This window comes from Sylvia atricapilla, chromosome Z (assembly GCF_009819655.1).
Source record: "Sylvia atricapilla isolate bSylAtr1 chromosome Z, bSylAtr1.pri, whole genome shotgun sequence".
In the NCBI taxonomy this organism is placed as follows: Eukaryota; Metazoa; Chordata; class Aves; order Passeriformes; family Sylviidae; genus Sylvia; species Sylvia atricapilla.
The window spans coordinates 11,361,953-11,377,222 of NC_089174.1; the positions used below are offsets into that span (position 1 = coordinate 11,361,953).

The 15,270-nt window shown below is 43.8% G+C and overlaps 1 protein-coding gene across 1 annotated transcript; it reads right to left on the reverse strand.

The window, feature by feature from the left end:
* Positions 1–633: 633 nt before the first annotated feature.
* On the reverse strand, positions 634–2,856 carry ANKRD34B (ankyrin repeat domain 34B). The gene has a single exon (XM_066339962.1). The coding sequence runs from the start codon at positions 2,623–2,625 to the stop codon at positions 1,135–1,137; it is 1,491 nt and encodes a 496-aa protein (XP_066196059.1). The 5' UTR covers positions 2,626–2,856; the 3' UTR covers positions 634–1,134.
* Positions 2,857–15,270: the final 12,414 nt, after the last annotated feature.

Sequence of the window (15,270 nt, forward strand, 5' to 3'; positions counted from 1 at the left end):
CCAGTGCCTCAACTTCCCTTGACTTGTTGGGTTATCCTTTATATGTCAGTCTGAGCAGGAGGACAGAGTTCTCCCCGGCTCCTAAATATATATGTGTGTGTGTGTGTGTGTGTGTGTGTGTGTAGTGCCTCTGCTTATGAAGACACTGGGTTGTGTCCCAGCGTCTGTACCCTGGTGAAAAGAGCTCTGACTGAGGGGGTAAATTGCTCCAGCCTGACCTAGAGGTCTCTTTTTGGGGGACTCCGGAACTGCAGAAAGTAACAGAGTCTGTTTCAGGTGTAGGCTCTGCCTCCCGCGCCCTTGCTTTTCGGAAGGGAGCAGATTCCAGAGGCTGTAGAGGGAGCAGCCCGAGGTGCGCAGTGCCTGGGCACAGCGTGAGTGGGGCTGGCCTGTGGCACACCCAGGGCTTGTCCCTCGCCCTGCTGGGCTCCCGACGGCGCTGCCTGGCGCCGTGTGCTGGGCTGGAGAGCTCCCATGCACCGCTGGCTTCCAGTGCCAGCTGGGAGCCTGAAGCACGCTCCCAGCCCTTAGCTGGAATTCCCTGGGCAGCACAGCTCTGCAGCACGAGTGTCATCAACTCTGAAGTGTCTGCCCGCTTGCAGTGACGCTGCTGAGGCCAGGAAACACTGACGGGGTGCACCTGCTGCCACGCAAACCCACCACACGCTGGTGTCTCTGGGGTGTACCCATATATACAACCTGGACAAAGGCAGTCTGGTGTCCAGCATCACATTCAAATGCTTCAGGTTCCCAAATTCTGTGTGCACCACCTCTCTGGGTGCTGAAAGGGTATGTGTTTGGGGAAATCTAGGAGGGGTATTTACAACCTACAATGAGAACTGCAATGCCTACGGACTGCTGTGGGTTCAGTCTGCCATGGCCAAGTTGAAAACTTTATAAAACCAGCAAAATAAACACTTCTTAGTTTGCACAAGACAGCCTCATTAGGTAAATATGCCATTTCCTTTAGTTTCTGAGCTATTCCACTCATCTTGAGGCAGACATTACTTTACATCACAGACCTGCTCTATTTTGTGATACATACCATTACAGTCAAGGACTGCAGTGAATATTTACATATCATAAAGATCCCCTTTGCTCTCCTGTTAAAGATTCAGTAATTGCTAGATCTGTTCAGACTGTAATCTGCTCATATGGCCTCCTCCGCAGCAGATTCGTATCTTTGGTCCCCTTAGGGAAAGCAGATCCTGGTGGTACTAAGTGAGTTTGTCCATAAGAAATCATTCCAGAAACTGTGTTTATGACAGTGAGCTCTGGTACTGGGGGGCGAGGGTTCACATTCAGTGGTGGCAGAAAACCTGGCCTTGTCTGATCCAACACTAAGGCTCCTGAACCCTCTTCCTCTAGAGGAACCTGATTTCTGCTTCTTTGAGAAACAGGAGACATCTTCTCCAGAACTCTTCTTGGACTTGGTAACAAAGTCTGGTATGTAGAAAGAATCTCTTTATTTCCTTTTGGTGACTTACTGCCTTTTGTATCAGCAGCAGGAATTAGACTGCTAGTTAACTGAGAACTGGAGATGTCATAATTTGGTTCTCCACTTCCTTTCTTGATAATGCTGCCAAGGTTTGAAAGTAAGCTGATTTCTCGCAAACTGGCATCCATGCCCATGGGAATCTCACTGGGGTTATGTTTCTCTTCAACAAAAGGAGTCTGATAGTTTATTGCATCACGTAATGCTTTCCTTGACATGGTTTGGTCAGAGGTTTTCAGTACCTGAGCAGTGTCTTTCCTGTCTCTACTTTCATGGCTCATGGTGACACTCTTGCATAAGTCAAGGCCACTGACTTTACAGGAGAGCTCTTCTATGGGACTGATACTCTGAAGTTCTTGTGAAGAAGCAATTTTCCTCTGCTGAAACACTGCTGGACAGCACTTCAGCCAGGGATCACACTGCAGCACCTGTGTCAGCTTGAACCGTGCTGGTGTTGAGCTGGATTTGGTCATTAGTGGCACTCTTTCAGATGAGTTGTCCACCTGTTGTCCACCATACAGCTCCTTGAAGCTGAATGGGTCTTCTGGGCCCTCGTTTGATTCTATTTCTGATGGGGAGATGCAATCAGCTGGGGAAATGCATTCCTCGAGGTCTGGAGGGGGCACGTTCAGGTACTGCTTTGTTTTCTGCCTCCCTGACGCAGACTTGTCTGTGGTGATGATGATCACTTCTTTCCCTCGTGCCTTGCAGGCCTTAAGCAGAACCTCCAGGGTGTCTCTGTCTGCAGCATTGATTGCATACACCAGTGCAGAGCAGTTGGAGTGGTCTGGCAGGCTGGGGTCAGCTCCACTCATCAGCAGCAGAGACACCACTTCAGGGCCTGCTTTTTCCAAGCAAGCGTGCATCAAGGCTGTCTTCCCAGACTTGTCCTGTATGTTGGGGTCAGCCTTGTTGTCCAGCAGGTATTTCACCATCTTGGCCTTGCTGGCACTCTGTAGGTCCACGTGTTTGGTCATGCAGGCGACCATGAGCGGGGTCTCACCCCTGCTGTTGCTCTCGTTGACGTAGGCTCCGCCGTCGATCAGCAGCCGGGTGAGGCGCAGGCGCCGCTGGTACACGGCTTTGATCAGGGAGTAGCCCTCGGGAGGCACGTCCACTGCCTCCATCATCCTGCTCTGCCCACCTGCACCTTCCTAGGGCTCAGAGCCACACCTGGCTGCCCGAGAAACTACACAAGTCCCCCAGAGAAAGAGAAGGAAATAAAAAAAAAAAAAAGGAGAGGATTTAACTGTGCTAATTACTCCTCTAATCACCCCCATATTTTGTGAAAAAACTATGAAGGGAAGAAAAGAAGAAAGGTCTTCCCACCCTTTAGACTTACAACAAATGTATTTAAAACTTTAAAAAGAAGCTTCAAAAATACTTCAATATAATTATAACATTTATGTAAGAATAAAGCATGACTGTCACCTTCTTACTTTTTGACTGTCCTTTACACAGTCCTCTGCCTGAGCAGACAGTATCAGCTCTACAACAAAAGAAACATTTGACAGCATCAAAGAGAATCAGGATGTTTCAGATAAAAATTAAGAGCTTAATGTATCATAAATAACCAAAGGTCTCATAAGAATGTATACTTGCAGACATGCAACTAAAACTTCTATGTCCTGTATGTGCTTGCTTACCTGTGTGTAGGGAAAACCTTTAGAGAAAAAAAAAAATCAGTCTTTAATAACTAGCAGAGCAATATTATTTCAATACAAGATTAGATACACATTAAATGATTATATTCCTTTATTTACAATATATTTCTAGAGAAATAAAAATGTTTAACTAGTTTAACTGTAATGGAAATTAATTAATATTTTTTATTCATCACTGAAAACACTAGTAATGTTCTGGTACTGAAAAGCAGTAATTTAATTCTGTTTTACATTGACTACCAAAATCAAAGGGTGATCTCAGTATACTTTATTTGAATAGTCCAACAAGCAGAAAAATGAGAGTCAGATTTCCTCCCTGAAAATCTGGGGAGGAAATCTCACTTTGACTGGTGGCTTGGTTTTTTTCACCCCTCTGTCTTGATAAAACATTCTTAAAAGGTAATTGCATTGCAATTACTTAAGGATTCACTCCATTATACTAAAATATATCAGTACAGTCTATCCTAGCTTTCACTGAAGTGCAAATCATTATTATGATTTTTATATCTACTTTTGACAAATAATGTATTCAAGATTATTGCAAAGTCTTTTATAAAAGTATCCGATCAATTTGTGCATTTAGGTTTCCAGAAGAAAACTGCAGAGAAATATCTGGTAGATAACACACATGCTGGAATTTTGATTGTGTTCTCCCCTGGCTTTGACCTACCTGGAAGTTATTGGTGATTTTACATTTCTTTCCTATTTACCTAAAGCTCTCCTGATACTTAACTGCTCACTTCACTTAAGCCATGGCATATAGCTTTTTTTACATAAGCCTTTTCATCTGTAGAAAAGCCTTTTATGGCCAAAAGAACATTAAATATTAAACAGGCATGGAAAGAGAATAATGCTACCTGAAGTCGTGCAGCAGGTCAGGGCTAAAGGCAAGGCTGCTTTTCTGACATCTCATCTAACCCCTCCTGTTGCTCAAATTCGCTGTTTCCATCCACTTCAGCAGCACTGTTGATCTGAGGGGGGTGAAAGGCTGACCTAAGACAATAGTTTGAAAGTTAGGAGTAAATGGTGTTGGCAGGTGTGAACTCGCCTGGAAAAAGCCCGAGATGTTTCTCTGCAGAGAAAAGTGAAGAGAAGATTAATGAAATGGGGAAGAGGAACCCACAAATACTTCAGAATCAGACACTGTACAATCAAAAGAAGGCATTTCAGATTGACAACTGGAACAACATGATGCAGAACACACTCTCAAGTGCTGGATGACAGCCACAATTTCATCTGTTAATCATATCACACCTGGACTGGGTACAACCTGCTCCAAAATCTCCACAGCTGGCTCTTTCGAAGTGAAAGACCACAGGTCAAGCAGATGCCCGAAAATAATTTATTGGATAATTCATTGCAGATCAGTGTTGAACAGATTGAGATTATGCAACATTCCTAAATGTTGCTATATCAGAAGTACTCCATGAGTTCCTAAGTTATCAGGACTGACACGGTTACCTCTCACCTCTGAAGGTAAACTTTGAAAGCAGCTTCAAGCTTTAAAGCAGTTTGAGGAATAAGGAACTTATGGAAACGCAGTGTGTGACACTGGAATCATGGACTGGTCTGCCAAATCACCCACAAGTACTCTTGTTCTTGTACAAATAATATTCCTGCACTGTGCTTTCTGTATAGAAAGTGCTTTGTTTTGTTTTCAAACAGTAATATTGTCCTGCAAAGTACTCTGAGACAAAACAGCACCAGGCACCTCATAGTATGAAAACCCGACTTTGAATTTAATAGTCTAATCACAGCACTGAGGGGGAAAGAGCCTACCGATGTTATAACAAATAAACACAGGCAACAGTGTCATGAATGCGTGATACGAATGAAGGAGTTCTTGCAAAGTATTCCTCACCTATTTAATGTGAGAGCCAGATTTCCTGCCCTCCGTGCCTCAGCACGCTCACAGTTAAACAAGCTCTCACAGTTGTGTTTAGAGAGTCGAGAATCATTCCAGTAAAATTGTCATTGATTCTCATCTCGGAAAAAAGACGTGCTTTCACACTAAAAGAGCAGCAGCAGTTAGGTATTTTTATGATTCTTCATATACACATTAAACCTGGCAAATTCAGTCAGGGCAGTACAAACTTGTTCTGCTAGTTTAAATTTACCACATAGAGTTACTTTCGATTAAAAAAAATTACCATCCCAGTGCTGCCAAAACTACTCCACCACCACCACCCCGAAGTTTCCACCACAACTTGCAACCCGACGGCTTTAAAGGGCTCCCTGCGAGGAGCTGGGGAAAAGCAAGTGACAGCGCACACGGCAGCATATAAACACCACGAGCAGTAAATAAAGGCAGTGAGAATGAGTTTAAATACTTTACCCGAAGCGGCAGCGCCGTTCCCTGCGCGCTCTGCTCCTGGCGGACGGGACGGAGCCGCCGCTCCTGGCGCTCCCCGCGGCGCGGAGCGACACCGGGACACTCGGCAACACCGGGACACCGAGCGCCGCCCCCGGCACCGCCCTCGGCCTCGGCACAGCCGCTGCCCCTCGCAGCCCCCACCCCCGAGCCCACCCCCGCACGGCCCCGGGGCCCCTCGCACCCGCGATCCCGCCGTGTGCCCCGCCGCTGTTCCCCCCCAGCCCCAAATCCAGACCCACACCCCCCTCATGTCACAGTGTGTCCCCTCACACCCTCAAACCCCACAGGTGCCCACGCCTGCTTCCCCTCACCGCCCCTCCACATCCACATCCAAACACCCTCACACCTCAAGCACCCTTCACACCCTACACAGCCCCTCAAGCCCCAGATATCCCTCAGACCCTTCACATCCCTTGAAACCTCTCACAACACAGATGTCCATCAGACCCCTCACACCCCACAACCCCCTCATACCCTCTGGCCTCCTCGTACCCCATACATCCCATACACCTCTTACATCCCACACCACCCTGCTCTTACCCATCTCTCACCCCTGTATCTGTCACCCCAGTATCCTCACACATGCACCTCCTCCTTCTCTCACACTGTCTCACAGCCTCACAGCCCTCACACACCCCACCACCCCCACACCTTCTGATCCCCTGTCCCCTCTCACACCCCCAAGCCCCCACCCCGCAGCACCTCCAGCAGATTCTCCTGGTGCAGAGTGGCCACCCCTGCTCCGGGCAGAGACAGCACCGAGGTGTCTCTGCCTCTACTTTGTGATCTCCTTAGGTGCAGTGAACAGAGAAACAACCCACCAAAGACCTTCTTCACCACCACACTTCTTCCAGCCACTCAGGGCAAGGATTTTATAGGATTGAGAGGAAGCTGAGCACAAGGAGGTGCTTCCCTCAGGTATAACAAGCTTGACTTAGCAATAATTCCTAGTTAGTTCCACAGGCTAAAATCCTGTGAAATTTCGAAGCGCAGTCACGGACACTTCTTGGTTTCCATGCAGCTTAGGACACCTTCACAAAAAACACAATTTGGTTGAGGCTGGAGGGGATCTCTGAAGGTCATCCAGTCCAAGCCTCCTGATCACCCAGGAACAACTAGAAACCACCTGCCGCCATTTTTTAATGTCTCCAAAGGATAGGGACTCCACAACCTTTCTGGGCAGCCGATGCCAGTGCTTGGTCAGCCCTCACAGGGAAAAAGGGTTTCCTAGGATTCAGAGGGAGAGACTTAATTGAGTTTGTGCCCGTTGGCTCTTTCCCTGTCACTGATTGCTACTGGGAAGGATCCATTTGTTTTCATTTTCCTCTCATGTATTGGTGTACAGCAGTGAGACCCCTCCTGGGCATTCTTTCTTCCAGACTGACCAGAAGCAGCTGTTCTGAGCCTCCTCACTTGTGACAAAGGTCCTGTCAGGATCTTCTGGGAGACACTGCTAAAGGCTCTACTGAAATCCAGGTGGGCACTGTCCATGGCCTTCCCTTGGGCTGCTTGGTTCATCACAGGAGGTTTGTGGGCTCCTCCAGCATCACTTCTCCTTGGAGCAGCCAGCCCGACACTTGCCATCACTGAGCTGTGCTGAGCTGTTCTTCAGTTTGTGGGTGCCTGTGGTGGTGCTCATGGAGTGTTCTCGGACACATCTGTGAGTGACAGGACTTTCTGATGGTCTCCAGAGACTCCAAGGGTATTTCCTCAGAGCGCAGCTTGCAGGGTGTCCTCGCAGAGGCTGCTCACCACAGGGGTTGTGTGAGACCCGGCAGTCACGCCCTGGCAAGGCACGGCTGCCTCACCGACCCTGTATCAGCACACAGAAACACTCACCAGGCGAGTGCAGCACTCCAGCAGGGGAGGTGAGGGTAAACTGACAGCCAAACAAAGCCACCATGGTCCTACAATGAGCAGCAAGTCACAGCACAGCATCCAGCTACACAGGACTGATTTCGGCATCACAGGAGAGAGAAGGTTCCAGGAGCAATGTGAAGGGGACTTGTACCTTGCTATTTTTTAGAAGTGCACGTCAGGATCAATGAGAAGCCGTCATGACTAAGAGCTGGATAAATGGTATGAATAAGCCACTAAGACAAACAACATTCCAAGGGCAGGTTCCTCAATTACTCTTTAACCTTCTCTTTCAAAAACTAAGTTGGGAGAATGTCCACAGAAGTTTTGGGGTTCTTTTCCCCCTGTGGTAAGATTCTAATTATCTTTGTTTTCCTCTCTACCTCATCCACATTTTTAATACTCAGCCTTTGCCATGCAGCCTCAGAAAGGCATGTGTACTGAGCACCCACACTTCATAAGTTTACTGCTCTTCACAGTCCTGTTGTTGGGTTAATTCTGTGAGACGGCGAGGCAGTGTACACTTGTGTATATACCAGAACTCCTGCTGCTGAAACAGCACCACTTCTGTAGTTCTGGCAGCTCTAAATGTCCCCTTTCTTATTCCTCCTTCCATCTTGCCTGCATTGTGGTGTTGAGCTTGATAGCCAACATGAATCATTGACCAAAAAAACCCACCCAAACAAATGTGTATCAAACCAGCTCTTGGAAGAACACTTTTATGAAGATAATTAGGTTTTTTTCTTATAAACATCACCATGGATACTCTTGGTTGGATAGAAAAACAACTATTGGTATCAAGAAGTTCTTGCTAAAAGTGAAGGAGAGTGAAAATCCAGAGCAGGCAACACATCCATGAGGCACAAATTTTACTATAAAACACAGAAGGTGTTTCCATATGCAGATGGCATATTTGTTTCTCACACTTGATATCCCTCTCCTGTATTTCACTGGCAGTTGGGCTACCTAGATATGAACAAGGAGAAAGCTTCATGGTTGCAGAATTCTAATATTAATTTTAATTGACTAAAAATATTTGTCACAAACCAATGTTTTAGGTTGCTCAAGGAATCACTATTGCCAAATCAGATTTAATATAAAAGTGGAAGTTCATTGGTATGCTTCACTCTACTAGCCACTACATAGTTCAAGCACTCAGAATAAAATCTAGAATCAATGAATCTAAAATTAAAATCAAACAAAAGTGGTGTATGTGGAGGCTGAGGACAGGAGAAAGAGTAAGAATAGGAAAGAGTGAGGATACCAAGGGATAAGAGAGACCCTGTCACTACTGAGTTACAGGGTTCAGAGTGGACCTCCCTGCAAAACATAGCCCTGGACTTGACCAAAGCTTTAGGCCTAGAGATTTTAACAGCACTTAAACTTAACAGCAATGAATTGATAGCCTAGTTGAAAGAATTTAACAAAGGACTCAGTGGAATTTACTAGAAGCATGACAGTAACTTGTAGGCCTGGTTTACAAATATAATGCATTTAGGAAATTAGAGAGCAACATTCCTATTCCATTTGCTGTAGCACATTCACAGCACCAGAGCCTGTTCAGGTATGTACAATCCCTGCACAGGTTCATCCCTGGGAAATCCACCTGAGCTCAGGGAAAGTCTCACTTCGGACCAATGTTTGTAGGGTCACAACATTCCATCTGAAATGCAATTCTGCTTGGCAACTTTCTTTGAATGGTCAATAACGAAAATGTTTGTCCACTCGGACTTGCTCAGTAGCCAACACCAGATCCTGGGAGCAGACAGTGCCTCTGGTAACTCAAGAGGAGCTCAGCCCAGGTGCTGCTTGTCAAGGCCACACAACCTAATGGGCATTTCTGAGACGACAGTGTGGCCCCAGGAAGGTGATTCGTGATAAACTGTGGGCCGGCAGGCAGGGAAACGACATATTTAGTTTTCTGGATGCCAGCTGCTAGCAAGTTGCAGGAAGCCCAGCACTGGACTGCAGGCCTGGAGCCAGGAGCCCTATTTTGGGCAGGTGGTCTCAGAGCTGAAAGCCCTGGCTTGGGATCTGGCAGTGCAGGCACACCTGAGGGCCTGTGAGGTTCAAGTGTTGTCAACCACAGAAGAGCCTTTCCTCTGTCTTTGGAGATCCTGGAAATCAGCTAAATCACTGCTCCACTTTGTCTATAGGAAAATAAAAGAATGAAAAGGAATAGAAATAGTTAAATTCAATCTGACATCCCCACCCACTGCCCTAGTTTTGGATTTTGCTTCCCATGAAAAATTGTAAGCACTCTATCTGTATCTGTATCTGTATCTGTATCTGTATCTGTATCTGTATCTGTATCTGTATCTGTATCTGTAGCTATTTGGTACTGGCCAGCCTTAGCCTACACCAGCAAGAACTCATGTGATTATAAGCTTACACATGTGATTATTTATATAATGCATTGCTGCGTAAACTGTTGAATACGATATAACGTAATGGAAGTAATTCTAGTATTTCAGTTACTTTATTATGTATTAGTGCACAGAATTCTTTTCAAAATGGTGAATGAATGGAAAAATATAGAAGCCTAATTAACTTGGTTTTGTTGGGTTGACTGAAAAAAAAACCCCAAGCCCTGAAACTATTTTTATCATATACTAATTTGGTACCTTAAAACCTTCTAAACCATAAGGTACAGAGGCAGATGTTGACTGTACTAGAACTGTTTGCTGAGAGGAATGCACTCATGTTGTAAACAACAGTGTTCTTAAATATATATCTCTTGAATGTAACAGGCACAGCTGCTTGCTTGTTCAAAATCTTGAAAGGGGATTATGGTAGTGATGTAGAGACATCAGTTGAGAGGTCTAAGAGAGAAGTGGAGTGCTATGTTTTGTGCTTCAGAAATAATGACCAAAACCAAACAGAAGGAATTAGGAGTCTCACAAAAACCCCATGTGTGCATTGTAAAATCTAGAGAAGTACCTTGTTATGTTATTGGTTTGTTTACCAGGCAATTTGGAGGCACATGTTGCACTGCACTGTCCCTGCTAACAGTCTCTGTGGGCCCATCAAGCTCTGGTGTGACCCTGTGCCTCCAGGCAGATCAGGCCAGTGCCTAGGTATCTCCTGGTTTCCATCACGCATGTTTTGATTAGCTATTTATGACACGGAGCTTTCTGCCTGGATAAATAATCTCTCTGAAGTGTTTGGTGGTTTATTGCCAAGTACTTTCATTAAAAAACTGAGTGTGTGTGGGAACTGCACTTGTGACACTTGCAGGAATAATTGTGGCTGGTGACGGAAGCAGGGCTCCCTCTAACAGTTTTAGAGAATATATTCCAATAAATGTCTTGTTCCACGGGCACAAGCCTTGGAAATGCTGCACAATGCAAGTGCTACCTTCCCGGGTGCTATAAATCAGCAGGTTCAGTGGATAACTCTCTTTTGCCAGTTCCCACAGCCTGTGAATATCCTTGGAGCTGAATCTTTCTCATACATATGTTTATAAATTGTTTAGATTGAAGCAGAACATTGGCTGTACTTTTAAGTCTGGAGCAGCTTCTAAAAGAATCTGAATTACATACTGGGAAAAAATAGTGAATTGTGCAGAGAAAATGGGAAACTGGTCTGCAACAAAAGGGAACAGAATTTACATTATTCCATCCAAAAGATAACCATAATTTCATGAGAGACACTGAGAGTCAACACTAAAGAAATCAATTTTGACTGGCTGAAACAGCACTATGCCCAAAAATAGTCAGTGAGTAAAGAACTCCAGTGGAACAGGTTGCCTTCTACCATGATAAACAACTGAACAAGCATGAGAAAAAAAGGATTTAAAACTAATTAGAAAAAAATGAAGTCTTTCTAAACTTAGATGTTACATTAATGAGGTTTTCCACTTAGGAATGCTGATGGGACCAGATCTAGATTTTAATCTTTTTGAGCCAAACCTAACAAGAAGAGGTATAGCGATAAAAAGTTCCTTCTTGCTCTCATGAAAATGAAGCTCTTTTTCAAGATGTTTTCACAAGAAACCATTTCTAGGAGCTTTTTTGGACATGTTCAATCAGCTACTGATACAGAGAGCTACTGATACACAACAAAAAAGACTAAATGCTTCTAAAGTGATCCTTAGTACAACTGAACAACCTTTAGTGCAATTCAGTGACCAATCCATTTTAAGTTATTGAGGTGAAGCAGGGATCTCCAGTGAAGGGCTGGCAATCCATCCACTGGGACAACTGTCCAAAACCAATGTGAGTGTCCCCAGCAGGGTTTTGTGTGGAAAACTGCATTTGGAGGAGAACATCAAAATGTTATGTTTTCATGCAAGTGTCCATCTCAATTTAATCACTTACACAATTCATAAACTATTTTATGGTTTCTGAATAATAGCTTGCTTACTGAAAAAGACTCTGCTTGGTATTAGGAACTTGTTAAACAGAACTGCTCAAGGAAGAAAAAGACATTGATTTAAAGCTCCATGGGTAATGGTGTATCATTAATTTCCTGTCCTCTCAGATTCTGTTTATTATAAGTTTGTATTTATTTCCCCCTCTTTTTTTTTTTTTTTTTTTTCACAGCAGACATCACTTAACAAACTATTTACTTTCTAACCTCCAGTTTTTGCTTACTTAGGCAAATATATGGCCCAATTTCAAGAAAAACACTTCACCACCACTTAATCAGAAATAAGCACATACTTAAGAGACATCTATTTGAAATACATACTTCTCTTGATCAGCCCAATTCTCTGAATCCCTGTAAATTTTCAATCAAATGAGACAGCTGAAAAGATAAGGGACAGAATGGTGAGGACCACAGCTCAAGGACTGAAGATGATCTACAAACGCTGTAGCTAAACCATTAATGATAAAAAGAGCAAAACAAGATGTATGAGAAAAGATAATCTACTTTAACCCACCGAATTTAATTGGAGATGACAGGCAACTTTTGCAATGTAAGCTCTTGTCCAAGTCACTTGAAAAAATAGTCCTGAAAATGTAATCAGAATAGAACTCTGGTTAAGAGCTCATCTATTCTTTATCCAACCATGTAAATTAATCTAACAAAAGACTTCTTGTATGAATTTTGCTTTGATGTTACAGAAAGGAGACAAAATGATCTGCAGGGAACAGAGGGTTGAATAACCCAGGATCACCCCAGAGCCAGCTGAAAACAAGTGAAGACAGGGAAAAGAGCAGGTTTCCCTCTTGCAGTCCCAGAAGCAGAAGCTGCACACTGAGGGAAGCAGAAGAGCGCTGGGCCGGGCACAGCCACAACGCCTGGGCACTGGAGGCTCTGGGATGGGACTCTTGCTCCTGGGTGTAGAGCAAGCACCTCTGGATAGCAACTCCAGCTGAGGATTTCTGTGGAGGTGACAGTAGCAGTTACACAAATGCCCAAATCCTGAAAACCTCTCACTAATGACATTCTTTGTCACAGAATCTTAAAGGTGCTAAAGCCCTGCCAGCACTCTTAAAGTGTTTTCTTAGTAATTATAGCTACAGGGCAAACTAATAGAATAAACCATGTTTCCTTCTAAGAAACCTCAATTTCCTCTTCTCAGCTCTCTTTCTCCTCTTCCACTCTTCTGTTTCAGGACCTGGCTCTTCAGATTTTTCAGCCAGCCTTACCCTAACTTGGTTGGCTTCATTCCTACAGCCCCCCAGGGCGGGCAGAGACAGCACACCTGAATAATACGGGAGGCATCTCCCAGTTTTGTACTTAGCCAGGCTTTGCTGCCTCATCTGTCACCTCTGCTCACCTAATTTTCTGTCCTGATTTAAGGAACAATCCTTCCTCCAAGTCAGCTGCTGCCTCTGCCTGCTCCTACCTTCTTCTGTTAGCATAACTTTTTAACTACTGAGGGTAATTTTTGGTTTAGGTTTAAATTCTCACCAAATTAGCTGCTGATAAAGAAAACACAATTGTCTGTTCCCCATTAAGATGTCATGTCAAGTGCTACTAGCGCTGTCCTCAGATAACCTGAGTAAGATAATCATTGCTATTCTCCCCTTCCTGTTTTTCCCCTGCTCTTCTGTATAAATACTAATAGTATTTTATTTGCTAAATTAGCTAACTTATTTTTCAGAGTGTACCTTTCTTTTCCATAGATTGCTGTCCATGACAGAGATTTGTTGTTGGAATGTTCCCAGCTCTGACCTTGAATACACTGTGACTCTAACACTACTGAAAACATCAGCTTTCTACTGCCAAATGGAAATCGCTGTCCACTGTCAGATAAGAGATAATAAGTAATTGACAAACAATAAAAACATTTATGTTTTTCACTTTTTATGCAAACCCTCTGGTTTTAGCTATCTTGTTAAATCTAGTATTATCCTTGGAAATCAAAATTTTAATATGTTTGGAACAGCTTGTTCCCGGGAAAGCATGAATGAGGGGGATTAAATTATACCTGTATAGACTTTTCTTGGTGATTGTTAATTACGCTGTCACTCATGATGCTATTCATTGCACTTAGCTGCATGCAACTGGGTAAAAACATGACATTTTCCCCTGTACTGGACATAATGAGAATCTATGGCTTTTCAAGGAATCATTCATCAATGAGGTACAGGAGTAAACAAAACACAGGGAAGACGCATTTGGAACACAGGTTTTTTTTCTCTTCAAGCCACAATATAAGAGACTTATTTTTACCCTGGGGAGGTAACAGGGGCCAGATAACCACCCTCACAATACATCCAACAGCAAACAGTCTGCACGCGCTTGCTGAGCACACAGGCTCACACCCTTCTGCCTAGCCATCCTGAGACAGCAAGCCTTTAACCCTGGTGTGATTAAAGAGCGGTGCTTGGGGTGTCTGCCCGTGGGCTGAACATGATTTTGGGTTCAGCTTCACTGCATTCTCCTAGCTCTCAACAGGGCTCTGTATGTTGAAAAGCTGTGGTACAAAAGGTGCTGTCCAAGTGCAGTGTTTCTACTAAAACCAAACCAAACAAAAATGCATCTTTGTGGCAGAGAGCCACACTGAATGAACAGCATTATGTTCTGAAAAGTTTCAAGTAGCAGACTCAGAAATTCACATTTCCACGAAATGTAAATTAACTTAATTTGTTGTTGTATCTGACAAAGGACCTAAGTTAAATCTGGAGAGGACTGCGTGAGTCCACAAAGAATCAAGAGTAACCACTTATGTTCCCAGCAGGCTTGTTTTTGCACCCAAGTTAAAAGTTCTTTGAAACTGAAATGACGCTACAAAACATCCTGGTCTCAGTGAGCTGTATCTCTGCACTTAGGCACAAAGTTTCTAATATATGTCGGCTGCAGCCAACATTGCATGAAGTCTGTTCTCCCATTTTTAATAAATGTCAGTTGTCCTAAACACAGTACTTTGCAAAGTGTCAGAGCTTTCAACACTGACCTATAACAGGTATGTTTTAAACACTTTTGGGAGGTTATTCTCTTGCCAGGGTCACTGTGACTTGTATTTAAAAAAACCCCATGACATCTCCCTGGTAACAGTCTCTTTCTTCCCTTTCAACAATGTGCTGTCAATTTAAAATTCTGGAGACTTCTTGCTGCATTTTGTAAACATAAACTTGTTTTTATCGATTGATGTAACATCAGCACACACGGAACAAGAAAATCAATACAGGGAAGTGCTTACAGTTTCAAAGGAAACAGAGAAAACTGAGATAACTCAGGGCAGGTGCTGCAACAAATATGTTTTTTAAGACCTAGGTATTGTAGTAAAGTGCCATGGAAAATTCAGGGGGTGCTCATAGCTGATATTCTAAGGGAACATCAATGTAAATTATACCAGTTTATTTAATATTTGTAGTATTTTTGTATTTAACTATATTTAACAAAGATCAAACAGGACTACTCCATTATTGCTTATAATCCATATTTGTCACATAGATTATTCAAAATCACACTGACAAACTGCA

What these genes read in the sequence shown, in the direction of transcription:
- ANKRD34B (XM_066339962.1), bottom strand. Translation starts at nt 2,625, where the DNA reads ATGATGGAGGCAGTGGACGTGCCTCCCGAGGGCTACTCCCTGATCAAA.